Here is a 27088-nt window from a genome sequence, read left to right as displayed (position 1 = left end):
ATGCCTTTGGTGAAAAGGAACATTGAACCACGGCATCTCTGCCGAGGAGCTCTGCCAGAGGGAATTACTAGTGAACTGGAATGTGTAACAAATAGTACCCTTGCTGCTATCATACGCCAGCTAAGCAGCTTAAGTAAGTATCTGTAACTTCCTGCAAGTATTTGATTCCTGATGAAAAACTGCATAAATGAAAAACTTTAAGATGGCTTGTTTTAAATAGTAAAATTATGATATAGGACACTGCCACTTATGTGATATAATAATATAATGCTACTTCATTGCTTGTATGCTTGTCTGTATTTTGAAGTTAATACAAGCAGAGCCTCTCTAAGATTTACAAGTGTGTAAAAAAAAAAAAAAAAAACCAACCAAAAAACCAACAAACAAAAAAAACCAAACCCAAACCACCAAAACCAAAAAAACCCCAACCAACCAAACAAAAAAAACACCCCAAAACCAAATGAAAAACAGCAAAAAAGCAAAACACAATCCTCAACCAAAAAAACAATGAAAAAACTATGGCATAGAAAACCAGGAACCTTTTTCTAAGGTGAGAGAAATTGGTGTAAGAAGCAAGATTAGCACTCAAGTTATTCTTGGCTTTCAGTTGTACAAGATGAAGCCAGCAAACTGTTCTGCCTCTTGGCATCAAACGACGCATTTGACTGAAATTTCAGTTTGTCTTAATATGCTAATATATCTCAAGCCTTTTCTTTGTATATATGTGTGATCAATTCATATGAATGAAATGGAGTGCATACATCAAAAGAATGGCAATCACTGAACAAACCTGTAGGCGACTGTTGAGGCAAGCTAGTGTCAGCTCCATACAGAGTAGCCTACACGGTACACCTGTCAGTTGACAGCACAACTAGCAATTCTGGAAGCATGCCTGGAGTGCTTGCAAGAAGAATAATAATTCTTAATGAATGAGAAAAGAGATTTCTTCAGAGAGTGTTTAACAATCAGCAGCTGTTGTTTGTGCTGATAACTCTGGTCCTAGAAAAGAAATTACTGCTTCATCAGTTTCTTCACTTTGTAAATGGAAGTGGTTTAAGAATGTAAGAAAGTCTGTATGGAGTTCAGATTACAGGTCCCGCTAAGTCCAGTGTTCTATTTGTGATGCTAGGATATAGCCTATGCTTAGGGAAAGAGTACAAGAAACACAGCATATTCCCCTTTCAAGTAGTCAGTGATTTAGGGTTTTTTTTGTGAGCTGGAGGTCCATCTGAATCATCCTAAATAATGAGCATTTGTAAATGTATCATCTGTGGAATTGCTTAGATGTATTCAAATAGGGATTGTACTTTTTTCTTGCCCAATGACCTGTGGCAGAATGTCCCACACTAGAAGTTGGTCTGTTTATTCCTTTTGATACCTTCTGGTTCTTGAGTTATGAAAAATAATGAAAGGTGATTTAATCTCATGTATTTCTGTAATCATCTGTGATTTTTATTCAGTCTTTATTGTGTTCTCCTAGTGATACCTTTTCCAGGTTGGAGTGTCCTGATCTGTTAGCGCTTTTTTTTTTTTTTTGATAGAAACAGTTTTGTATTTTTGATCATTGTTATTTCTGCTTTGGACATGTAAGTTAGAGTATGTTGGGATCTTTTTAAGGTGGAGTGTTGAGGACTTCAGATTATAATGAAAACAGACTTTTTCCTGGTTTATCATTAGTTCCCTAAGAATTTATAAAATTTTGATTGCTGCTAAACATTGATATTTTCAGAGAAGCTTGCAAGTGATTATCTGATCTTTTTTGAGCAGCAGCTGCCGATTTAGTATCTAATGTTCTTTATAGTTAATTTGTGTTTGTATTGTATTGCCATTTTATTAGGCAGTTGCTCAGTATCGACATCCTTCAGTTTCAGAAAATCGAGAAGAATGGCTAATGTCTCCTAGTTACATTGAAGGATATCTGATAAGACCTCATTTTGGTATTCTACAATGATTGCCAAAGTGTGGATAATACCCTTTTCACTTGTCTGACTTGCTAGGAATGGCTAGCTTTCATTTCTCCAGATTTGGTCTTGGGGCTAATCTGCCTGTTACATTGCGTATTCAGATCCTCTTACAGTTGTTGCTGAGGAACTAGCTACTTACACAATCCATATCCTGTGATTTTTTCCCTTAGCGGATTTCTCGGGTCATCAGAAGTCTCTGTAGACAGCCCTGAAGTACAGTATTAGTGTCAAGTTAAAGACCAATGCAAATAAATGATGTATCCTGTGTTTTAACAGACGAATTCATGGTATTTAATGAGTGAAGTCTACCACCAGGCTTGTCCACAGTCTGAAATCTGTGATGTTTGCAGAGGGTTTTTTCTGCAGACAGTGTTTGTTTTGCCTGTGTTTCAAAGCCAACTGGGAGCAAGGAAATGATCATAGAAAAATGCTGTGCTGGAGCTAATGTGGTATGTCCTGCTGACAGCATCAGAGCTTGTTGGTGTTCCCACAGCTTGAAGCATAGAGAGAGCAAGTACAGGTCTGTCTTGCAGTCACACTGTTTTTGAATGTTGCAGTATGAGTTCAGTGTGGATTTTAAAAACTGGCAGATCTGTGCTGTTGTGTACAAATTTGGCTTGCTTCTGCCTCTGCTCTTTTCAGGAGACATGAACAAGTTCCTATCCAAAGGGAATGTGCTCTCAGTGGTGCTTTTTTCTATTATGTCTTCAGATTTGGGTTTTTTTGCGGCCAGCTGGCTTGGAGCACAGGCAGAGTGAGCAGTGTTCTGTATGAAACTGTGCACTTTTATATAGGGCAAAAACTTGACTAGGGGGATTCACCTCCACTTGGGAGGAGAGAATCTCCTGGGGGAAGGACTGGGAGCATTTGCAGCCCATACCTTTAAGTACCATGATGCTTTACCTAGTAAACACAGTCATGGAGCAATGGCTTTGAAGAAAGCTGTTGCAAAATACTCCCTTACTTTTGGCAGTGAAGTTTGGTCTGATGGCTGCAGGACTCCAGCCAGTGAAAAAAGCTGCTCTGTGCAACAGGATCTTTTGCACCATGGTTTTGTTCCTGAGTTTTGCATATGTGTGTATATGGGGAAGAAATAATTACATCCGATTGTCTTATTTCTACATGAGTATAAACAATCCGTACACAGGTACAGAGCTACTTTCTTTGACTTATATGCAAGTGATACTGATATTTTTTTGCTGTACAACATAAAACAGAGGAAGTGTGATCTGTGGGGACTTGGAAGACTTTCTCTCACGCAGAAAGCAATGTCCACCAGCTTGCCTCCTAGTATTTTTTTGGGTAGATTGGCTCAGATTTTCACTAAATTTGCACACAGGCCTGAGAACACTGCATCTAGCTTTGTGTGACTCTGCTCTTTACCACTGCTTGAGCTGGGAAGTTAGCTTTTTTTGGTATTGGGTATCACTCTGGAGGTACTATGAGGACGCAGATAAGAATCAAGACCTAGTCAGTAATAGCCTTCTACTTTTGCTTATTTAAAAAGAAAAAAAAAAGAGGGGGGGAAAGCATGATTCTAATGCTAATTAATTCAATTACAAATGGGTGGGTGGAATCACTGTTTTCTGCTCAATGTTGAGATAAAATGGTCATGTCCTGGGTGAATTCCAACTTAAAAAACACCAGCTAGTTCTGTGGGGCGTTTCAGTCCTTACCTAGGACCCTGATGAGAGCATTGGGGCAGCACTGGCTACCTTTGGGGCAGCCCTAGTGTAATCTTTCTTCCAGTGGCTTTTTAGAACTGACACCTGAATGCCTGGTGATGACCTTGCTCTACCTTTTCTCTTTGATAATGTATGTTCATGGTGTGAAAAATTGTGGTCCTTTTAATGCACTGTAAATCTTTCTATTAACTTGAACATGTTTTTCCATGTACTTGTGCTGTGGAACAAGGACTGCAAAGGAAAGCTGTACTTTTTAGGCTCAATGTGAAAGGAAGCTAGCCAAAGTAATAAGCACTGCTGGGTTTCCAGTCTTCAGACAAGTCGGCATCATTGTTGGATTCCTCTTCTGTTACAGCACTGAGCATTTGAGCATGCTGACAAAAGATACCTTTGGGACAACATATTCTATGTGTTAATGGACACCTTTTTGTGCAGTATGTGAAAATCAATTGTAATTAATTCAGGTGATGTCTAGTCTCTGCTAGAGATGTTACAAGCTGATGTGGCAAGATGATGCTTAATGCAATTACTGTAGAACTTGGGTAGAGGTATTATGATTTCAGTTATCTGTGAACTACTGATCTCCAGAAATGTCTCCCAATGCTTGGAGAGCAATCAAATACACAGACAGATCTATGAAGAGGACCTGTAGAAATGCTAGAAAGAGGCACTTCTGTTAATTCGCATTAAAACCTATGGAGACTGGGGATTTGGTGGCGCAGCATCATGACTAAATTTCTGCTCAACTACTTCTGTTGTTGGAGGGAGCCTTAGAAGGAAGGACTGCATAATTCCTTTAGTGTTTTTTTTTAATGAATATTTAGGTTGTCTCTATGTTGGGAAGAACCTCATGTTTTTAAATAACTCTCTTATAGTACCAAAATATGCTCTTAAGTTGAAAGATACATGCTTATAAATTCAAATAGTTCCCCCCCACTTGTTTCTCTATTGTTAAAAATCTAATTAAAAAGATGGTAATACAGAAAACACTAGAGAATTATTACTTTATTTCTAAAACTTACTGCATCACATTAATCAGAATAGCATGTTCCAATACTGATTTACCATGTCACTGTTTTTACTGACAGGAGGCTGACAACCTGTCTTTCATTTGTTTTAGAGTACCAAGTATTTAAAAAAAAAAAAAAATTAAAAGTAGTATGTTCCCACAAATCAACTTTATGACTTCTTTTACCTCCTGAAAGATAACTGACAAGCGCCTGTCTGCTTGACTTCTCCAGGAGTGATGTGTTTAATCCTACAATGTGGCAGTCTTCCCTCAGCAGGCTGATCTCAATACATTAACATAAACTAACAGCCATTAAAATTTATTGATGTTTTGAGCTCTGCATGCTGATGGCTAAAGAATGTAATACCTGCTTTATTTAGCTGAAGAGTTGAAAAGCTTATTTGTTCTATAGTTTGAATAACCTCTTCATTTGCAGCAAGTAAATCAAATGGGGATTATAATTGAATTTCAACTAGCTGCTGGGAGGCACTTAGAGAGTGTGAAGGTTATTGGAGACTGACACAGGTTGCCTGGAGAAATTGTGGAGCCTCCATCCTTAGAACTGTTCAAAACCCAACTGGACACAGTCCTAAGTAATCTGCTCTGACTGTGCTTTGAGCAGGGAGTTGGACAAGATGATTTTCAGCCTCAACTATTCTGTGGTTGTGTGACTTGTGTTTTGGAGGGGGAAGAGATTAGGAGCAGGTAGGCAGCATGCCTTGCCTATCCACCTTCCACGTACGTACCAAGCAGAGCTTTGATACACCAAAATATCTAACATTCTGGGTTAGTTATTGGCTGATCTTACGTTTAGTGAAGAATTCTATTACTGGTAAAGTCCTCCACTCAAAGCAAGGCAATCACTTTTTTTTTTTTTCATTTGTAATTCACAAACAGTTGCTTTCAGATATTGTTTTAGTGATGTTGTTGTTCTATTCCCCCAAGTAAATGATCCAAGAAAGGGGCAGATCCTGTTGATTTCCAACGTGTGGCTATTTTTACTTTGAATTATGGTCTCCAGATGTTCACAGGAATGGGATCTTGACTGAGATTTTCAGTAGGTCTGTACTTTTCTTTGTAAAATATTAAGACTGGTTATAGGACCCAACTTAAAATGTCAACAATTGCTTTTCTTTTGGAAGTCACTGTCATTTAGGTGGTTAATACATATTCCCTATTGTTCCAACAATTAGACAAAGTTTCATTTCCCCCCTCCCCTCCATTTCTGCTCTTCAGACTCGTCTTGATACAGATCATATAACAAGGTGAGTTTAATTCAGAAGATAGCGGTTTAAAATTTATTTTTGTTTAAAAAGCATGGTTAAATGCAGGAGGCAGGATTTTGCTTTTTGCACAGAGGACTGGTGGAATGTGGATGTCTTGAGAGGGGTGTTGGCTGCAGAATTTGTGGAGGGGGAGATCTTAAATGAAGCACCAGTATCTGGGTAGGAGGGACTGAGACAAAAGTAGGGGCGGTTAGTGTCAGTTGAGTGAACAGGAGCAGTGAATTTGGGTGGAATCTGAAATTTGTAGGGGAAGTTCTGGGTCAGGAGAAGTGTTAAATTGGGGATTCTGATCCGGAGTGGTCGAGAGGTTCAAACTGGGGCAGCAGGAGAGTCAAACTGTGGATGAGGATGCTTAGTAGTCTGGGAGGAGGGAGGTCTAGGAAAGGAATGGGCAAGCACAAGGATCTGTGGACCAAGATGGGGTTGGGTTTATCATGTGGCACTGCTGTCCACTGTAGCACTCTTAGGGTGGGGCCTGAGGCTGCAGATCTGAACTGGACTATCCACTCTCATAGTGACTGAGAAAATACGGCAGCTGAAAGGGAGGCTGAAAAGGTTGTAGGCTCCTCATTCATGCTATATCGGGTCCAGACTGGCCATGGGTAAATGTGGTCACTGCCATCTTACTCAGTCTCTCAAATGACTCCAGTGACAGGGTAACAAGTATACAGTGAGCATTTGTAGAGGTAAGTGGGCTGCCTTGCATGAGGATCCTGGGTTTTATCTGTTTCACCTGTCCTTCATTTTGATGTTGGCTCGTGCTCATGCTTATAATTAAATCTTAATGACTATGGACTGCAAGATTTTAGATTTCAAAATTTACTTCAGAAGCTTTTATGGACAGCAGTAACTTTGATGGGTCTTTATTTTCATCACAGAGGCAGGTTTTAATGATCAGTTGTGTGACAGTTGGCAGTAATTCAGCTACATAAGGATTAAAATTTGAAAGCCTCCCTGATTTTTAAGTAGAAGACTAACCAGGATGTCCAGGGGAGCAGACTTCAGGCAGCATTTATGGTATTTTTTTTGAGATTTTTGTACAAATCTGTTGCCCAAAATTTTGCTGAATGACAAACTATGCTGTTATAATCCTGCAGCTACTGTGTTTTATTATAACTTCATGATATTGAAGCCATTTGTCTTGTGTTTTGTAAGCCTTTAGCAAAGGGATTTCCCTGTCTATTTTCTTACACAGGCAAACATGCTGAAGACATATTTGGTGAATTGTTTAATGAGGCCAACAGCTTCTACATCAGAGCAAATTCCCTTCAAGACAGAATTGATCGCCTTGCTGTCAAAGTTACGCAGCTGGATTCAACGGTAGAAGAGGGTAGGTAATTGCATGAAAGCATTGGGCCAGAAGTGATGTTGACAAGACCACAGTATTTAATTACACAACAATCTCTGTCTTTTCAAAGTAATCCTGAACTGATATTTCATCTTGTTTTCTCAGTAAGGTAGGCTGGGAAAAATCATGTTAGCAGAGCGAGAAGAAATATTCTCGAGTCGTATAACTGTCTTCATTTTTGACTTAGTGTTACTTCAAGAAGCCCCTGTAGTAATGGAGCCATTAAGCTGCCTTTTTCACAGGGAAAACTTTTAGTTTGTGAGTGTAATAAATCAGAAGTGAATAAATCTGGACCTTACTGGAAATAAGTTAGAATATTGGAAAAAGTTTGAGACAGTAGATCCATTTATTTATTTCAGGGGAGGGTGGTCACAAACTATATTAGTAGCGTCTGTTCTACAGTCATCTAAGATCTTACAATACTCTTTATCTAAATGAGGCACTGTATGTTTGTATCAACTAGGTGAAATTCTCTAGGGGGTTCTAGTCTCTAGAAACGGTATTTCCTTTAAAATATTGTTACATCCTCACATGCTTGGTCATTCACTTCATAAATCTACAGTAGAAACAAGGGATTTAAGTAACAGCACTGCACTGTTCAAAAGCACTTATTTGGGTAAGTAAAACGTGCTTCTCTGTCTAGCTCTAAAAGCTGTAACGTGCATGTTTGCTTACATGTGCTGTTACATGTCTGAGCCAGGCACTGCATGTGCTCCCTGTTTAGATAATGCCTGACATTTAGTAAAATGTAAAAGCTTGTTATATCAGGACAATAGTGTAATATTTACTCAATAGTAGTTAATTCTACTTGTGATCTATTTAGTAGTGCTATTTATATGGTTTATATATTATATTTAATATTTGTATCATTTATATATTACATTTAATACTGCTATTAATGCCAATATTAAATGTTACTGTTGATATTTAATAGTGTAATATTTAGCCTTCCAGTTTTAGCTTGTTACTGTCTGAAAATTGTTAAATGTCCGATTTTTTTTCTGGTTTTGGAACATGTTAACTGGTAGAGTATCACAGTTGATACTAGCATTTTTCTTTTGCTGTCTTAGAGGTCAAGAGCTATATGGGAACATAAACTAAGCTATTATGGGGTCACTATTCAGCTTAGGTTTTGAGGCATGTTGTGGTGGTAATATGAGCAAACTAGATGATATTCATGCACTGTACTTGCTCCATGCTGAGGTGGATGATGTCAGTCTTCATGACTTAAGTCCAGCATTTCTAGAAGCACAGTCCTCATCAGACGTTGTTTCTGGTTTTGTTTCTTTTTTTAATGTCTCATTTGTATTATGTGATACCTCCTGGCGAGTTTCCAGAGTTTGGAGAGTAATTAAACAGCCTATTGAGAGGGGAAACTAGTGTATGGACTGAGAATTTAATCAGTTTTCATTTTAAATTGACAGCAGTTATTTCTCTTGCATTGCTAAGCGTCTTTCACATTAATAAGCCATATATACAAACTGCTGTCACTTTAGTGCCAGTAGGAAATTTTATTAGCTATTTCGTTGTAGAAGTTGAAGTCTTTATAATAATTCATTGTACTGTCACTAATACTAAATGTATTTCTGGGTAGCTTAGGCATTTAAGTAAAATGTCAGTTGCTAGGTTGATTTAAAAAAAAACCTTTAGATTTAATTGCACCAGTGATTTCTTACATTCTTAGGTATAACTAATGTATTGTGTATATATAAAAATATTTTATCTATATATAAATAATACTACACTTGAAAAAACATTTTAAAGTAATTGAGGTTAAGTTTTCAAAAACATATAAATAACTTACACTAAAAAGCCCCAGAAAAATGGGATTTGTGCTCTTTTGCATGTCTTCCTTCAGACAAGAACGTAACAATTCAGATAAATACATCTGAAAAAACTGCCTGAAATACCTTACTGGTTTACTTACAGGCAGGCTTAAATAGAAAGTAGCTTCTCAAAAATGATGTTTTGATAATTCAGATGATGTGGATGGAGGAACAATGATTTGGAATTAAATATTCTGTTTCTAATTTTTTGCTATTTTAAAAGCTATGGAAGAATCTAAGTAGTCTTCAAGTGAGAGGCAAGACCTCAGCACAGATAACAAAAATAGTTGGGTAGAGAAGTCTGAGTGGGATTTGGTTTCCATCATGAGAAAGGATAACAGTGTATGTACTTTACAGGGTCTGTATCAAACTTCATGCATTTTTGATTTTGTAGGTCGTCAATATATTAAATTTTTGCCCCATACTGTTCAGTTACTGTGTGAAATTCTCAGTTTGTTCTCGAGACTCAATAAATTAGATGAATGGGCAAGAAATACCAATGAAATGTCAATGGTGATAAAAATAAAACAAGCCAGTGCATTTTGTTTGCACTATTCCTACAGCTTAAACTGTTGTAAAACAGTGGGATCAATTCAAGAAATGGTTACTGTCATTGTAGACAAGCCAGTGAAGACTTCAGCGCTCTGTTCAACTGCAGTCAAAAACCTGTGTTTCATGTTGCCTAAGAATGGAAGATAATGTAGAGAGCTTAGTGGCGCTTTTAAATTGTGATCGGCATTATCTGGATCTTTTTAGCAATAGTCACTCCATCTCAGGCAAATTTATATTAAGAATGGAAGAAAGTCTGCTAAAAGTGACAGGAACAATTAAAAGCAACTTAAATCTTTAATCTGAAAAGAAAGAATGAAAAGGCTAGTATTGTTTCCCCCAGAATTGTGTATGTTAAAAGATAAAATGGAGGGATGCTACTGGACTATATAAAGATGGTAAGTATTTCCCTCTGTAGGGAGATGAGGAAAACTTAATATCAAAGGATTTTTAATTATACTGAAGGATTTTTGGAAGATCGTAACAGATGTGGAACTCTCTCACAGGAAGTTGTGGAGGCCATAATTTAATTAAACTTAGAAGGGGGTTGAGTGTGTGTGGGTACCACATGTAACTATAAAACATGTTGTGTCAGAGGAGTACCAGACCTTGTGTTTCAGGCTTGAAGCCAGTCTTTCTGCTATTAGAAGCCCAGGTTAAACCTCATAAAAAGGGGAGATCATTGGACATCTGTGTGTGATGGGATTCTTGCATCATCTTCCAAGACACAGTCCATGGTCCTGTTACTTTAAATAAGTGAGGTTCTGGACCAAGTGGGACTTAAATCTGATTTATTATGGTAATTCTTACATGCCTTTGTGCTTAAATATCATGATTATCCACTAAATAATAATCTTTCAGTTTTCCATCTATATTTTGCTGGAAATACTTTAAATAGCTACTGTAAAAAGGACTTGGTCCATGTATGTTAATTTCAGACCTGTGATAAATGTGTGTTTGTTTCTAACAGTATCATTACAGGATATCAACATGAAAAAAGCGTTCAAGAGCTCAACAATCCAAGATCAGCAGGTAGTTTCAAAGAACAGCATTCCTAACCCAGTGGCTGATATTTATAATCAGAGTGACAAACCACCACCTCTGAATATTCTTTCACCTTATAGGTATGGAAATATTCATTGTGTACGTTCTTGTACTTTGCCCTTTATCTCCTATTTGTATGCAGAGAATAATTACAGCAGAAGGGAAAAGCTGTATTGGTTATTGAGATAGTTTTTTTGGGGGGACTTCCCTGTCCATGGAAACAAAAATTGCTATTGCCACACTTAAAATCATAAGTTGTACCTCACAAAAATCATCATGTTTCAGCATAAGTGTTACATGACAGCACAGGATCAGAGAGCAAGGGCCATTGATTATGTAAAAAGTGAAAAGAAAATTAATAATATACTAAACTGCTTTCTTTGGATCCTTTATCCGGAAAACTGGATCTGTTGCTTTTGCCTTCCCTCTGTTCTCCCTCTTCCCCCCAACATATACACACATATGCACACACACAATCTCTGTTTTCCTGGTTACTTACTGTTGAATAAAAGAGCAGCAAGCAGGACTTTGTTACCTGTTTTCTTTTCCTGTTTCCTTAAAGTTTATTGTTGTTCATGAAATGAGTATAATTTGTCTGTCTGAAGGGCTGTGGACAAAATGTTTTTACTGTGTCCTTCAACTTCTGAGAGTGTGATGTATCTGTGTAAAGCAGGCACTCTATCTGCAGTAAATTATTTGAAGTTTTTTTAGGAATGACATAGCAGAGCATTTGCAGTGTGTTTCATTTTTAAGACCGTTTACTTGGAAGGTAAAATTGTTAGATTTATAGCTGAAGGACGTGTTTTTTGCTGCTGCTACAGACAATGGTGGTGTTTGTTTATAGGCATCCAGTTAGTAAGAGTTGTTATCGATCAGCTGTTCTGCACAGCTATGTCCTAATGATATCTGGATGACAGTGTCAGTGACCTTTATTGTTACTCCTGTTTTATTAGGGATACATTAGTGAAATTCACTTAAATTATATTTCTTGGTAAGTCTTTCACATCTGCTGAATTTAAATTATTTGTATTTGCCTTGGACAAAGCTTAAACAAATTTCAAATTGTAGTCCGACCAAAGGTGGAGGGGTGGAAGAGTGGCCCCAGTACACCCTTCAGTAGGTTAGATGTTTGTAGCGAGGACATCTAGCACACAAGAAGTAAGGGTTTTATGGCCATATGACCAGAGAGTATACAAGATCTGCTCTCTGTACCTTGCTCCAGTGGTAAGGTTTCTGTGTGCTGGATCTCCATTGCTCTTAATCATGCTGGTAGAAATTTGTATTCATCTGTCATCAAAATTTTCCCAGGAAGAAATTAGGACCCACAGCCAAAAGGGGCTCTGAATGATGCCACTTTAGCAAGCTAGAGTGGGATTGCCGTCATATGCTGTTTGGATCATGCCAGCTGCCTTGCGTGTTGACTCCCCCCTACACCCACTGCTTTCCAGGAGTTTAGGATATTACAAGATTCCCTATTTCCAAGCCGTAGGGTCAAATAAGGATTTGATAGCATACCTTTTTTGTGGCTTCTTAGTCTGGGTGTCCCTGGCTCCTGCTGCCAATTGGAGCTGGCAAGCCCAGATCAGCTCTGTCTCAAATACTCCTAGAGTAGTCTGGTAGGATTCAGCCTTTCAGTTGCCACCCCTTTCCTAGCCCTTCCCTTAGATGGAAGAGTCCCACTGAGAATAGCAACTGTCTTGTGCTTCCTGTCATAACGGCAAAGGTACTCAGACCTACCTTGTTCCTAAATTCAGATCTTACCACCCATCCAGATTGAGCCAAATACTCCTTTTCCAGTTCCTTTGAGACAGTTGAGTTCTATTCTTATGCTCCTCTGTCCCCTACACATCCTGGCTTGGCACTGATCTTGCAGCACCAGTGAATTTCACTCTGAGCCGGCTGATGCAGGAGCCTAGTCAGCTCCTGCTGAGCTCTGATGAGGCATAGCCTGCGAGCATGCTTCCCAAAAGGGTGTATTCCACCCCTTTCCCCTGAAATTCTTGGCATGAATCAAGCCAGTTGTGAGCTGTGACTACCAAGAGTGGCATTTAGTGCACATGGGATGCTGTCATCCTGTAATGCAATAAAGATGAAGCTTGGATGACTGTCAAAGATGAGTTTTGTTGGTTTGAAAAATACTAATTCATATTTTCTTAGCTTTTCTTCTGTATTTCCAGGGATGATAAGAAAGATGGATTGAAGTTCTATACTGATCCTTCCTATTTTTTTGATCTTTGGAAAGAAAAAATGTTACAAGATACTGAAGATAAGCGAAAAGAAAAGAGGAGACAAAAGGTAAAAGCAGAGATGTAATAGCGAATGCATGTATTACAGTTTTGTGTATGGTTGTCCAGGCATAAAAATTGCTAGGTCATACTTAGTTAATGTGCATGAAGAGACTATTCCTCTTCAAATGTGGCTCTAGATTCAGTTGGTTCAGTTTTTATAGCTCATACTGTCTATTTTAAGAAGTTGGCAAATTGAATTTTAGGAGTACTGTAGTTATCTTCCAAGACACTTTCTTTAATCCTTTGCCAGTATCTGCTTATTAGTAGTCAGCAAAATGGCCCTGTTGTGCTTTGGAAAAAGACACTGTGACTGGGGGGGAGCGGGGGATTTGAATTACGGTTTCCTTTGTTTTCATAGTTCTTTATCTAGCAGCATCAACTCCTGTAGTAAAACATGAGCTTATCCAGAATAAATATTTTGTTGGTTTTTTAATTTCTTGATAGTAACTCTTCAATTTCTACACCTGTTACAAGTTAGTAAAGGTGATAATACACAGCAAAATTATTTTGCGTTCAGCAACAAGAGCAGATTAATTTTAGGAGTAATATTCTTTGTTTCCTCTAAGTTTAAAACCAACAAAAAATGTCTTTTTTGTAGAAAAGCATCTTCAGTCCTTCTGGAATATCTTTGGCAGTTTGATCCAGGATGTGTGTTCTGATGCGGTCAAGATTTTCTTAATGGATTTTAGTTTTGAATGAAGAAATGAGTTGCTACTTCTGCAGCTTCTTTGCGGTCAATTTTTTTTATCAAATCTGAGGGCTTTAAGATTTTTGAAGATATTTCGGGGAGTGGGGGGGGAAGGGATATGAAGGAAAGTTTGAAGCAATGACTGCCTATCTTATCTGGCAGAAGGTGCCCTTTTAGATAGGTGCAGTGAGACATAAGGGATTTAAAATAAAAGGAATCCAAACAAGATGCGCAGACTGCTCAGAGGAGATAGAAGGAAGCTACTTATTTTTCAGTACACATACACACATATATACACATACATGTGTGTATGCTCACATACACACATATCATATATTAGCGTACCTATACATGTGTGTCTATAAGCAGGTATCATAATGTCAGCATATATATACATGTATTATACACGTCTGTATACATAATGCCTAATATATGAACATACATGCTAATGTATATTTGTGTTACACATCATGTGTATAATACATATGTGTATATATATGCTAATATGATATCTGCTTAGAAATCAAATTGTAGGGCATGACTGGGAAGCTTTGCTATTCTTTTTTTATAAAACTGTTAATTCCTGGTTCCTGTTGTTAGACAAAACTTTCGGACTACAACGTTTTTAAACAAACCTGAAGACTTGGTTTAACTAAAACATCTTGTGAATTCATGATTTTACAAGTTCTGGAAGAAATAAATCGGGTCTTCCTGTTAGGAGTACGAGTCAAAAATGTTTTCTGTTTTGACAGGTATCTTCAGTATTGAAATATTAAATGGGGTGAAAAAGCTGAGTAAACAGTTTCAGTAGAAGTTACTGTCTAAAGCAAAGTATTGGAAAATATTCACTTGGTTATTTGTTTAATTGTATACAAATGTATATGCAAGGTTATAATCGCACTAATATTCTCAGTATGATGAGTCACAGAGCTGATTAAAAGACTGGAAATAATTAAAGCAGCTTTCATTCTCTAGTTTAGTTCTTTTTTTTTTTTTTTTTTTTTTTTTTTTCAAATTTCATTCAGTATTTCTTTATGGAAAAGATACAGGGATAATTGCACCCTTTGGGTTTTTTTCCTCCCACCTTTTTCCCTTCAAATTTAGATCTTTTCACTAGAGAGGGATAAAAAGAAACCATCAACTGCCAATTTTTTCATTCTGGTTTAATACTAAAAAAGAAAAAATACAAAAGCTTTTTAAAAAAATTGTAACAGAATATCGCTTGAAAATTTTTTTTGGAGCTTCAGAGAGATTTTTACAAAACCACTTTATTTATAAACTTGCTTTTAGACTATATTTTAGGCAACACATCTCACTTATTTCCATCCAAGGTATATTTTTTTTGTGGATTTTAATTCTTATTGCAGTCTACAAACCAGATACAAAATATGCTCAATTTTTGATCATGCAGGATTATAGCCATACCTCACAGAAATACTCCTTGGTAAACTCTGCCTGAAGTGCTGTTTGATTTGATTAAATAGATAACAAGACCAACTAAGAAGAAAGCCGCAGAGATTTGAGTTTGCATGGATAGGTGTTACTTTGTGACAGGAATAAATCTGGGGTTTAGCTTTCCAGAAGCTGGTGTGCAAATGAGCTTTTTATCACCTGGAACCTTTAGAGAGCTAGAGGGTTTGGGCGAGATGTCTCACAGGCACTGTTTGTTCCACAGGTTGCTTCAGACTGTCATTTTCTTTTGTTCTTGTCCTTACGATAGCAGTGACCAGGAATGAATGCAGAGCATCTGTGAACAATTTTGTGGCTGAACTTTTATTTTGAATCTACTAAGTGAGGATTTCTTACGCAATTTATACTCTACGGAAGGACAAAATATGAAAGTTGTTGAGAAACTGTACAGGTGAAATAGATATGTATTGTTTAGCAGATTATAAACTAGACATCCAAATGCAGTCCTACTCAGCTGACCAAATATAGCTGGTTTTTAGCCTCAATTTTTCAGGTGGTCAGTGAAGCCTGAGAGTACTCCTTGCACCAGAGAATCAGTTTTCCAATATTGTTTTGGTAATTTGCCTTAAATGCTTGAGCTGTTGCAGCAGAAGGTTTGTGAGGAGTTTCATTTTCCTGCCTTCAAATATCATACTTATTTATTGTTTCTATATTCAGTTTAAATGAAGAAATCTAACACAGGCTTTCTCTGATTTGGCGCTCTCAGGGGAACTTTTTATCTGAAGAAAACTGTAATTGTAATTCTTTAAGTTTAAAATCTGTGGTGTAGTCTCTGTTAGTTTTGTTGTGGTTTGTTTTTTTTTTTACTGTCAAACTCTCAGTAGATCAGTGCCTGAGAGTTCAATGGAGTTAGCTTTGACTTTTGCATGTATCAGTAGTATTCTGAATTAAATTACCATAGTAGACCAGTTGTTAACCAAAGGAAAGTTGTTCTACTTTGCTTTTTATTGTTTCCCATTTTTTCTGAGGAATGATTAGTTATTTAAATAAGTAGAAATCTTTAAATTTGGAGGGCTTGTATTTAAAAAATCATTCTTGATGACTTGTGATTGATAGGATCTTGTAAATTTGTGAAGTGAGGAAAATACTCTAGGCTTGCTCTTCCAGTTTTTTGAAAGTGTGGCAAATACTTGCTGAAGCTACTTTCTGTTACTAGCTCTAACTCTTTATTAAGATGCTTGAAATATCATTTGCTAACTCTTGATGCAAATATCAATCTTAAAACTACCTTAACCCTGTTTGAGGGCTTCTAATGTTTGTTGTGTTTGCTGAAATCACTTCTTGCCAACAGCTGAATGATGTACCTGTTTCCTGGCCTAACCATCCACTTGTCTGCCACAGCTTCTACTACACTCCGTTAAAGGAAGTAACTCTTCTTAATATTGCGTAACTCTCCTAAGAAATATTTCTAACTGTAGTTATTTTAAAAGGCTTCAGCTCCCCTAGAACTCTGTTGTCATTGCCCTAGGTAGTAAAACTAGAGCTGCCACCATTGTTTGTTGAGGTAATGAAAGTATTATTGGAACAACTTAAAACTAGTCTTATTAGACGTGTATGTAGTTAGAGGTATATATAGTTTTGTCAGCTGCTGGCAATTAGCCTGCCCCTCTGTTTTGGAAGAAATTAAATGTTTTAGAGATGTATTTATATAATATTTATATCAGTAGGGTTTAGTAGTCTTTGAGTAAAAAGGGTTCCAGCATATTTATTCATTATCACACTTAAGATGCTGGAACAACCTATCCAACTGAATTCTGATCCAATAAAAACAAACTAAGCTTCATATTTATTTTATTTTGTTTATATATAGATGTTTATGTATTTACCTTTTTCATAAAAAACACAGTGATTTCTTTAAAACCAAACTTTTAAATAGGTGATTATATGTGAGCAGTCATGTAAGCACTCCTGATTGTACAGGAATTGTATCAAAATTATTTTCTTCCTAGCAGCATCATATATTGGTCAAAAGGTGGATATTTACTTTATATAGAAACTTGCAAGAAATACGTAGTTGTGACCCTTAGAGGATGGAGTTTCTATTCTGTGAGAAAACTAAAGCGTATTTTCAGTTAACCAAAAGGCTTACTTGTACTGTCCTCTCAAATTTAACATCATTTAGTAACAAAATTTTAATAAATAAACCAGGATAAAAGTCACAAATTAAAACAAATTAAATTTTGCAGCAATCAAATGAAAAAGACATGTAAGTCCTTTAATAAGCATATATTCAACTATGGCGATGAGCAAAACTTTAAAATAAAGCATGACTGAATCTGTCTCCCTTCTGCTCCGATTGCTGTATTGGGAAATTTTGATGTGAAGAAGTGGCATTAAAGGGGAAAGTAAAGCCTTGCAAAACCTGGATAAAAAAAGGGTGTGATTCTAAAAAGTTTGGGGAGGAAACAGATTTTATAGGAAGCAATTAAGAACCAAGGTGGTGATCCTTACTTAACATGATCAAAATTCTACGCACTGCAGGGGCCAGGAATGAGCAAGTGGTGTCAGAACACTTGGATGTTGAACTTCAAAAAGACTTTTCTCTGTTGTTCTTAATGTTATCAGATGCGGATCAGCAGGTCCCTCATACAAACGTGCATGAACTAGCAAGAGATCCAAAACAAGGGCAAGCAAGCTGTTTGATAGATGTATAGTTGCATAATGCCAAATACGTTATTTCAGAATTAGTTACTCAGTGCTGTTTGACAGCTGGAGTAAAATACCTGTGTTCATTTTTGATGTACTTTTTTTCTTTTTGGTGAGACTGGCTTTCCAACTGTTATCCCTTACTTTGGAGGTAGAGATTCCACAATAAAGTGCTTGCATATCAGCATTTTACTGAACTTTTCTCTAAATATAATCGAATATGACTGCATTCTCAGAATATCAATATAATTCTTTCCTGAGAAACTATTTTTCTAGCAGCCAAAAGCCTAATACTGACTTACTAATAGATAAAACATGTTTTACCTAGTTATGAATTAGTATTCTAAGATGTGGAGGCTCTAGAGTTGATTTAAAAAAAGAAGTCCAATGCCCTCATAAATGTTGAGAAAAGGAGTAGCACATAAATACCCTTCTCAGTTTGGATTGAGCAAACTTGTTTATTTTTCTACTGAAGCACCACTATGGTTTTTATATTCATACTGAATAGTCAGAAGTAGGTGAAGACAACATTTCAGAGGTGTGAAAGCATTCAGTCCTACTGTTAGGAGATCTTACTGATACATAAACACTGACATTGATTGGGTCTGAAATTCTATAGAAAGATTTAAGAAACTAAACAGACCAATTTGTCATGAAGCTACCAGGCTGTAATGTATTCTGTCCTGAATATTACTGACACATTGCAGAAAGAATTAGTGTAATTTCTTTTTATATAAGATAATGGGAAACAATGATGAGGAAAAACTAGGAGGAGTATCAGTAGTTAATCAGATCAGATCTAAGAAGGGGGAGGAAGTTAAACTGAAAAAATAATTTCACACAGACTGTGAAATAGGAAAGTGTTTCTAATTTTTCCACACCTCCCCAAGGCGTCAGGTGATTGTGACCCTAACGAATAACCAAAATAACCCTGAGCGTATTTAATATATTCTCATAAGATTGATTTGCAGGAGAAGGAAATTATAAGTGCTTCAGGACAGTCTAAATAAATGACATACGATGTCAGAAGGAGTTAAACTTTCTGGCTTTTAAAATCAGTACATTTCTGTCTGTATTGGGAAAAACAGTAGGTTGGTGTCACACTAGCACGTGCATCCTACAGAAGAAGGGCAAAGCAGCAGTCTTGCTACTAAGGAGGTTCACAGCTTAAGGAGATATTCTCATTTTCAGTGCAGAGAAATTTTATGAAGACTTGGCGTCATCTGTAAATCTGGTCTTATTTTCATGCGCTCTAACTGCATTTTAACCAGCTTTTTTCCTTTCCTTTTTTTCTCTCTTTGCATGCTTTATTTCTTTTGTTTGAACATCAGGAGCAAAAGCGTGTAGATGGCACCACCCGTGAGGTGAAAAAGGTTAGAAAAGCCAGGAACAGACGCCAGGAGTGGAATATGATGGCATATGACAAAGAGCTTAGACCTGACAACAGGTTGTCTCAAAGTGTGTACCATGGAGCATCTTCCGAGGGATCACTGTCCCCAGATACTAGGTCTGTTTGCAGCAAAGCTGTTTCTTATACCACAGTTGTATGTTCAGAAAAACTGAGTAGAATTAGGTGTTTTTACAGGCTGGGAGTAGTTAGAATGGAAAAACATATGATGCATGTTTTAAAGTTCTTCTCAAAATTATTTTAAAGCACAAATATAACAAATTCTGTAATTAATGATCTTTTCCTTCCTCAGCTTCAGATGAGCATTTTGTTGTCATAATGTTAGCACTGTAGTGGAATAAGTGTTTGCTGTATACTTTATATTTGATCTTGAGTAGCTGTAGCTGCAAAAGCATTTAAATCTGGCTCTACTAAATTTCAGTATCTCTTCCTTCATGTCTGGTTTGATCTATGTTATCCTGCTGCTAATAGCTTAATAAATATTTTTCTGCAATCAGCTCAGGTATACTTTTGCCTCTGACAGAATGTTTTAATGGGAGAACAGTTCAGCTTTATCGATGTTACATTTGTCTAAAAAGCAAGCTACAAAACCAGATGCAGCATTATTGCTTGAAATAGCAGAAATCTCCATTTAGAGACACACAGCAGAATTCATCTTCGTTGACTGAGATTCCCCTTGAGCTCAGTGGGAGTTACCTTCTGGTGTGCACGAAGTCTGAGTTTTTTCACTAAGCTGGTCTCACTAGAGGATTTTCCCACTTACTTTTATTTTCTCTGTCTGTCGTGGTTAACTGCTAGCAGTAATGTTAGGAATAAATAGAATCTACTGGAAAAAGTGTGTGACAATTTAGTGTTTAAATTGTTGAATGGCTAGGTTGAGGAAGCAGCAACCACTGCAAAAGTGTGAAATGATACTTTTAGTCAGCTGTCCAGTGGAGATTTAAAAAAAAATAGTCTGCTCAGAACTTTGTATATGTAATGTTTTGGTCTTTTTGAAGAGCAGTCATCTTGTAATTGAAACAAAAAATCTAAAGAAAATTGCTAGTGTTGTTTCAATAATGTATTCAGACCACCTCTCTCTGTCTAAAATCCTTTAATCACCAATTTTTTTTACTGTTTCTAATGCAAAATGTTGTCTCCTGTTTCTCAGTCTGTAATGTTTCATTAAGACTATGCATTCCGTACGTTAATCTGGTAAAATGGCATTGATGTTCAGCTGTCAAGTGCAAGGTGTAGATTTTTTTCATCATGAGTTCTGCTTTTCACACATTTTGAGTCTTCTTCTAACCTTAACACTTTGCTTCCAGGATTCCCGAGTTTTAAGTAATCATATTGAAGTGGTATGTTTGTATCTCCCCGCAATGTCAACATGTATTTGACTGTTTGCAGATATTCATAATAGTTGCAATCTGTAGGATTTTTCTTTAAGCAGAAGTTGTAGGATGTGTCATTATGTTGGATATAGATGTTGTGGTGTGACAGATACTTGTACTTATATACGCTTTTCAAATTTTATAATGTATGGAGAACTTTAAATTTCATCGAATCAAATATCAGTAATTGAATCCTGAAATCTGTGGTTTACATCCATGAAGATTAATTTTGTGAGTGGTAGCGAGGTGGAGAGAAGGCTTTCTATTTCATTATCTTGGGGTAGTCTTAGCTGTAGGAACTAAGCTATTAAAAAACATGTACATATAGAAATAAGTACTGGTTTCAGAAACATTTTTATGCTGACAGCTACTGCGTGAGCAGTGTTTTATAAATAAGATCTCAAAGAAGTGTATTTGACTAAATTATGATTCTTTTTTTAATGCTAAAGTAAAAAAAAGCTCATGTTTCTTCCCATTTGCTAATTGTAAGACTTAGGCATTAAACATTGACATCCAAGTGTCTGGACTGTGGCAATTTACAATGTATTTGTTATACTTATTGTACTTTAGAGAGAGAAACACAAGCTGAATCCAAACAGAAACCAGCAAATTAATGTGAGAAAAGTAAGAACAAGAAAAGAAGAGTGGGAGAGAAGGAAAATGGGCATTGAGTTCATGAGTGACGCAAAGAAAATGGAACAGGCAGGAAGCATGAAAGAGGACAAAATGCCCAAAGGGTTTGTCATTTTGTTTTACTCAAAGCCCTGGCTTTTTGTTGCTTACCTTGCTTCCAGTCTTACAGATAAATGCATCAGTTCACTGTGTTCACTAAAAGCCAGGCTGCACGATTGTTCATTACTAAAACAACTATTTGCAGTAATGGGATGAAGAGATACTTTTGCTCCCTCTCTTGGGCTTATTTGACAGAGCATCCTCGACTTTGTATCTTTATGAACTCTCTGCTCAACTAATATTTACATTTCCCAGTTTCTCTAAGCCTTTCCAGCAAAATTAATTGTGCAAACAAAATAAAAAGTGTTTTCTAACTTTTCAAATTGGTTTTCGCTGCTTTGGTAAAATATATTCTTCTGCATAATTGTGAGCGCTTGCAGTATTGCTTCCTTTTTCTGCTGCCATTGTTAACTTAAGGCAGGCCTGATAAATATTATCGTTTCAGACAATGGACTGTCAAAATCATTGACAAAACCAATGTGCCTCCTTATGGCTACTAAAGAACTCTAAAATCTGGAGAAGCTCTAAATTTATTTTTGCCTTTTTGAAAGACTGCAGTATGGGAGGACATTCTGCAGGCAGCTAGTATGCTGAAATACTGAAAACATTTAATTTCAGGCCTTTTATGCTGACTTGTCAGACTAATTTATTTTGAAGTTGTGTTAAGCTGAACCATGATTTTTTGTTGCATTTGTTCTTGTGCTTTCTGTGGACTTACAAGGGAATGGTGCTTGATAATCAGGGAGTCCTGTTGAAAGAAAAATAATTCTGATTTGCATTCTTTTTAGCTTTTCTTGTGAGCTATTTAGATAATACCCTGTTACACTCACATAATCTGTTCTTCTGCACCCATTTACTTCAATTTTAGGTCCCATGCATCTGATGTTACAGATTATTCTTATCCTGCTACTCCGAATCATTCTCTCCATCAGCAGATAGCAATGCCTTCATATGGAACAGGAGATGGTCCACAGTACATGGCAGCATCCCAAAGCCATGAGCATGAATACAGGCCACCTTCCACCACTGTACGACATGCTACTTTAAACAGACCTCAGCAACCACCTCCACCTCCACCCCAGCCTTCAGATGGCCAACATAGCTCAGTACCTGTGGTACCAGCAGAATATGGGTAAAACTCCTGATTTATTCCAGTGGATTCTTGACAAAACTAGAGGGATGCGTGTTTTTCAAAACCATCATAACAAATAATGCATACACACAAAAAGACCCCAAATACATTAGTTATCTCCCTGGGGAGGACAGAAAAAAATGGGTATGATTTCTATGTATGAACTGGATTTAAGTGAAGAAATAGTGAAAGCAGAAATAATGAACTGTGTGGTGAATGTGGTGAAATCAATATGCTTGTAAAATATTAAAGGTTCCTAATCTAATATTAAAAAGGCGTTAATTTTCCTTTAAAGTGGAAAATAGTTACAGCATTAATTTGAATAATATTTTAAACTTCAGGAAATGTGCAGGAAAAGTGTTGCTGATGTGATTAATGTGGCAGTCTGTGTTGCATCCCTGAAATGACTTTTTAAAGGAGCTTCTGACAGAATTGGAAGGGATTTCCTCAGACACAAAATCAGGTTCCCTACTGCCACAGACACCTCCATAATTCAAGATGGGAATTTATCAAGCTCCTACATAGATACTTTGCCTGAATGCATTCTGAAGGAAGGCTTGCTCCAGAGTACTGCCTCTGATAGCAAGAAAACATGTTTTCTAACCAGTCTGTGCCTGTTTGTTCTTTTGCTTAAGTAGCTTAAGCTTTCAAGTTGTAACCCCAGGAAACTTGTAATCATTCTTGCCTGTGTCATTTTAAACTAAGCAAGCCAACGCTTTCAGCCTCACTTGATGCATCCTGGAATAGCATTTGCTCGATTCATGGCTGTATCATGCTGTAGATGACTCAGTTATGCTATGTTTGACTGCTCCAACCTGCATTTTCTGTTATTTCCAGTTTATAACAGAAATGCTTAGTCCCCAGATACATGGCCATCGTCAGTGTATCACAGTTGTCATACACTGACACGTATCACTGAATGTCATCAGTAACTTTCCTTCAGCTCCTGTCTCCTATATCTAGTTCTTTACCTACTTCATAACTCTCATATTAATTCCCACTTTTTTCTGCTTAAGAATTCTTTTAATGACATTTTAACAAATAAATTAGCTCTTCCCTGTTCCTACCCTTTAATGTGTCAATCAAATGTATCAATTTAATTAAATAATATTTAAATTGATAAACTTGGCTAAAGAGCCACATGAGATGCATGATATACCTCTGGGTAAATCTTTCCATTCATACTTTCCATTGTCCTCCATGCCTATGTCTTATTATCTCTTAATACTTGTTCTAACACTTGGTCTTCTATGGAAGTGAGACACGTAGTCTGCAGTTTTCTTGGTCCCTTCTTCATCATAGGCATTGTGCTTAATATTCTCACAGAGTAGATGTTTAGTAACAAATACAGCTTTATACTTAACTAGGCAGGAGTATCAAGGTAAAAATCTTACTTTGTGGAGTGCTGAAAGGACACTGCCTTTAACTTCGTCATCTGCCTTAAATCTCAATGTATTGTCATTGACAATTAATATGTTTATGATCACTTGCATATTTAACTTGCCAGTTTAAATTCCTTTTGATTTTTGTTTTAGCTGAGGTTGGATGAGAGCAGTTTAAGGGCTGATGATCCTGTAAGTCCTAACTTTCAGTGCATTAAATGTCTTTGTTCTGTTTTATATAGGATGCTTCCAGCTCAGATGGTGGATTATTACAATCCTACAGGCTCTCCCCCACCTCCTCCTCCCCCTGTGATTCCTTCAGCACAAACTGCCTTTGTTAGTCCCCTGCAGCTTCCTGTGCCATCTTCCCATTCTGGACTAGTCTCTGGCTCTACCTATGCAGCTGCTCATCCTCCTCCTTCTAGTGGGCTTGTGGTCACTGCTCCTCCTCCTCCTGGCCCACCTCCTCCCCCTCCAGGCCCTCCTGCTACAGGTTCATCCCTCTCTTCCTCCCCAATGCATGCTCCTCCAGCTGCGGAGGCAAAACGTCACGAACCTGCACAGCCGCCGATAAGTGATGCGCGGAGCGATCTTCTTGCTGCCATTCGAATGGGTAAGTGGACAAGGAGTTTTAGCTACTTTTTTTTTTTTTTTCAATGAAAGCACTGTGTGTTCCAGTGATCTGAGTTGATGGCTTCTGTTCCCGACTAGGCAGTGTCATTGAGAGACTAGTTAACCGCAGGTGCCACGCACCTATTCTCACACTTGTCGACCCTGTCTTTGGATCTTTTTCCGAAGCCTAATATTCCAAGATGTACAGCTTTGTTAAATCTGTTCTAGTGTTTGTGTGGACATAAGCAAGTGAAAACAGTACTTGTGTGTTCATTATGTAAAGTAGCCCGTAGATACGCATGGATTTTTGCTTCTGTTCAGAACAACTGAGTTACCCAACACTAGGCTTCAGCTCACTGATTTTTAACCAGTGACTAATAGCTGTTCCTGACTTTGCTTGCAGTATGGAGCTGTAGGTCTAATGATATTTCCAAATACAATTATGAAAACTTTCAGCTTCAGATCAAAAGGACCCATACAGTCATGAATATTTAGTTGTAATATATTGTTGGCGATTTTAGAAGTCTAGAAATATTCTGTCTCTGAGAACGGATTCTGATCTGCCTTTGTCTTTCTCTCTTCCTTGCTCAGGGAGGCTCTCTAACTCAATGGTGTTTTTTTCTTTCTTCCTGAATATATTGTTAGAATACAAAAAAACCTCACCAATAACAATATGAAATTTAAAATCTCTTGTGCAGAAAACTTTGAGAATAATTGTCTCTACAGGAATTCAGCTGAAAAAGGTGCAGGAGCAACGTGAGCAAGAAGCAAAGCGAGAGCCTGTTGGAAATGATGTGGCAACCATCCTTTCAAGACGCATTGCTGTGGAATACAGCGATTCTGATGATGATTCAGAGTTTGATGAGAACGATTGGTCAGATTGAACCTGGTCCAAGCCCAGTGGCAAGTTCATGAAATACTTGGCTTCAGTGATTGCTTTCTTAGTAAGATGTAAAGCAGGACATTGACATGTATTAAGGCTAGAAGTGCTAAAATTGAATTGGTATTATTCAAAATACTGTAGCTTAGCAACTCCGGTAATAATGATGTGATTATGCTTATGCAGATCAGAAACTTGTCTTACTTTCAGTATTTACCGCATAATACTTAAGTGCCACTAAATGTAGCAAATCATGTGCTGCGTGCAAAATATGCTGCAGTTGTTGCACTGTTACAGAACCAGCATTTTGTTTTACTTTCCTGATATTGAAGGGATAAAATATATTTTTTTGACTTTACATCTTATTCTTTTAATTATGTAAGCGACTTAGGTACTTGTGAATTGGTCTGGTTGTTAGTCTTTGAGGGCAGTTAACTATATGACTGAGTGAAGTGTTGAGTTCCATAAATATGACTTTTAGCTTTTTTATTAGTTACTAATTATGCCCACCTTAGTCTATTTTTAATCACTTCTGGGCTTAGGTTTTTTTGCATACAGAATTGATTTTATATAATCTTTCTTTTTATCTTAAAAATGTAGCAGATGATGAAATGTATGCTTTGAGGAATGAATCCACATGATCCAAAATTAACATTTTTGTGAGCAGACTGGATAAGTTAATAACAGTACCAGCTCTAGGTTGCTGGCTGCTTGTTGGATGGAGTGCTGGGGGGTCTCAGGTAGGTAATGGATGCATGTCCATGTTACAGATGAAAGTTAAAATACCTGTAGAGCTTTTCAGTTTTGGTACAGATCAACTAGATGCAAAGACTTCAGGGTAGATCTGATTGAAGCCATATGGTTATTGCAGTGTAGAAGTGTTACTCTGTTATTATGGAAGATTGGAACTTTCTTCAGTCCAGATCTAGCAATCAGATACATTTCACAAGTATTAAACTTGTTCTTTATGTCTGTAGGTATAAATGTTTGTAAATAAGTTTTGTTGTTGATTTGTACCTGTATGGTCGTGACAGATCATTTTCTTTTTCCCGTAGCACATTCAAAACTAGTATTACTTTGAATGTATTTCTTTCCCAGTACATCCCATTGATAAAACATTGGCAGTCAAAACAGTTTGAATGGCTGTTTAGGTACTATGCCATATGTATACACTTGTTTTCTCCTTCCCTAGGAACAGTTGCTGCCGTGCTGTCTCTGTTTTCTTTAAAAATAATTCCCTTTTTTTTTGCAGTACAGTATTAAAATGGTTTTTTTTTTTTTGTTTTTCTTTTTTTCTTTTCTGGACTAAGAGTCAGGCTGCTGCTTTGCCTAATGAGGTTTTTAAAAATGTGTTCATAGCGGGGCAAGAGTTCTTTCCTTACCAGATTACAGTTTTAATCTTTGTAACGGAAGTCTGTGTAATTCCGTGTCTAAGATTTGGTAAAGATCCTTTGTTCTGTGAGGCCCTGTCTGTTCTTAAAAAAAAAAAAAGTATATAAAATAAAAAGAGAAATGGAAGGTAATTATCTAACTTGTGTTCACACAATTAACAGCTTTAGTCCTGAGAATGTAACAGTCGAACACAATGTTTGCATGCAAACTATTGGCTACTTTGTTGCTGCTTAATCTGTGTATGATTTTCCAGTCTGTGGTGGCTGTCTTTATGGTAGGGTGGTAACATGCTGCCTCAATGTTGGTGTTAAAATTTATTACATAAAGTATGACCAATCTCTGTGTAGTGGTGAGCAACTACAGCTCTTATTAAT

At 37.1% G+C, this 27088-nt stretch overlaps 1 protein-coding gene across 2 annotated transcripts; it reads left to right on the top strand.

Annotated features, from left to right (window-relative positions):
* Positions 1-25326, top strand: WASF3 (WASP family member 3). 2 transcript variants are annotated; one of them, XM_075720614.1, is made up of 8 exons: positions 1-133; positions 7140-7274; positions 10638-10791; positions 12889-13006; positions 21155-21321; positions 22185-22448; positions 24073-24443; positions 25169-25326. In XM_075720614.1, the coding sequence occupies exons 1-8, from the start codon at positions 1-3 to the stop codon at positions 25324-25326; spliced, it is 1500 nt and encodes a 499-aa protein (XP_075576729.1). The 2 variants fall into 2 exon arrangements, with proteins under 2 accessions (XP_075576729.1, XP_075576722.1); XM_075720607.1 differs by lacking the exon at positions 21155-21321 and adding an exon at positions 19135-19310.
* Positions 25327-27088: the final 1762 nt, after the last annotated feature.

This window comes from Pelecanus crispus, chromosome 1 (genome assembly GCF_030463565.1).
Source record: "Pelecanus crispus isolate bPelCri1 chromosome 1, bPelCri1.pri, whole genome shotgun sequence".
In the NCBI taxonomy this organism is placed as follows: Eukaryota; Metazoa; Chordata; class Aves; order Pelecaniformes; family Pelecanidae; genus Pelecanus; species Pelecanus crispus.
Note: the sequence above shows the minus strand (reverse complement) of the source record. Positions and strands in the feature narration are given on the sequence as shown.

Bases quoted from the DNA above. Each gene is read 5' to 3' on its own strand.
- WASF3 (XM_075720607.1), top strand. From the start codon at position 1: ATGCCTTTGGTGAAAAGGAACATTGAACCACGGCATCTCTGCCGAGGA. The intron at 7,275-10,637 runs GTAGGTAATTGC...TGTTTCTAACAG, and splicing joins GGATTCAACGGTAGAAGAGG to TATCATTACAGGATATCAAC. The intron at 22,449-24,072 runs GTAAAACTCCTG...TGTTTTATATAG, and splicing joins GTGGTACCAGCAGAATATGG to GATGCTTCCAGCTCAGATGG.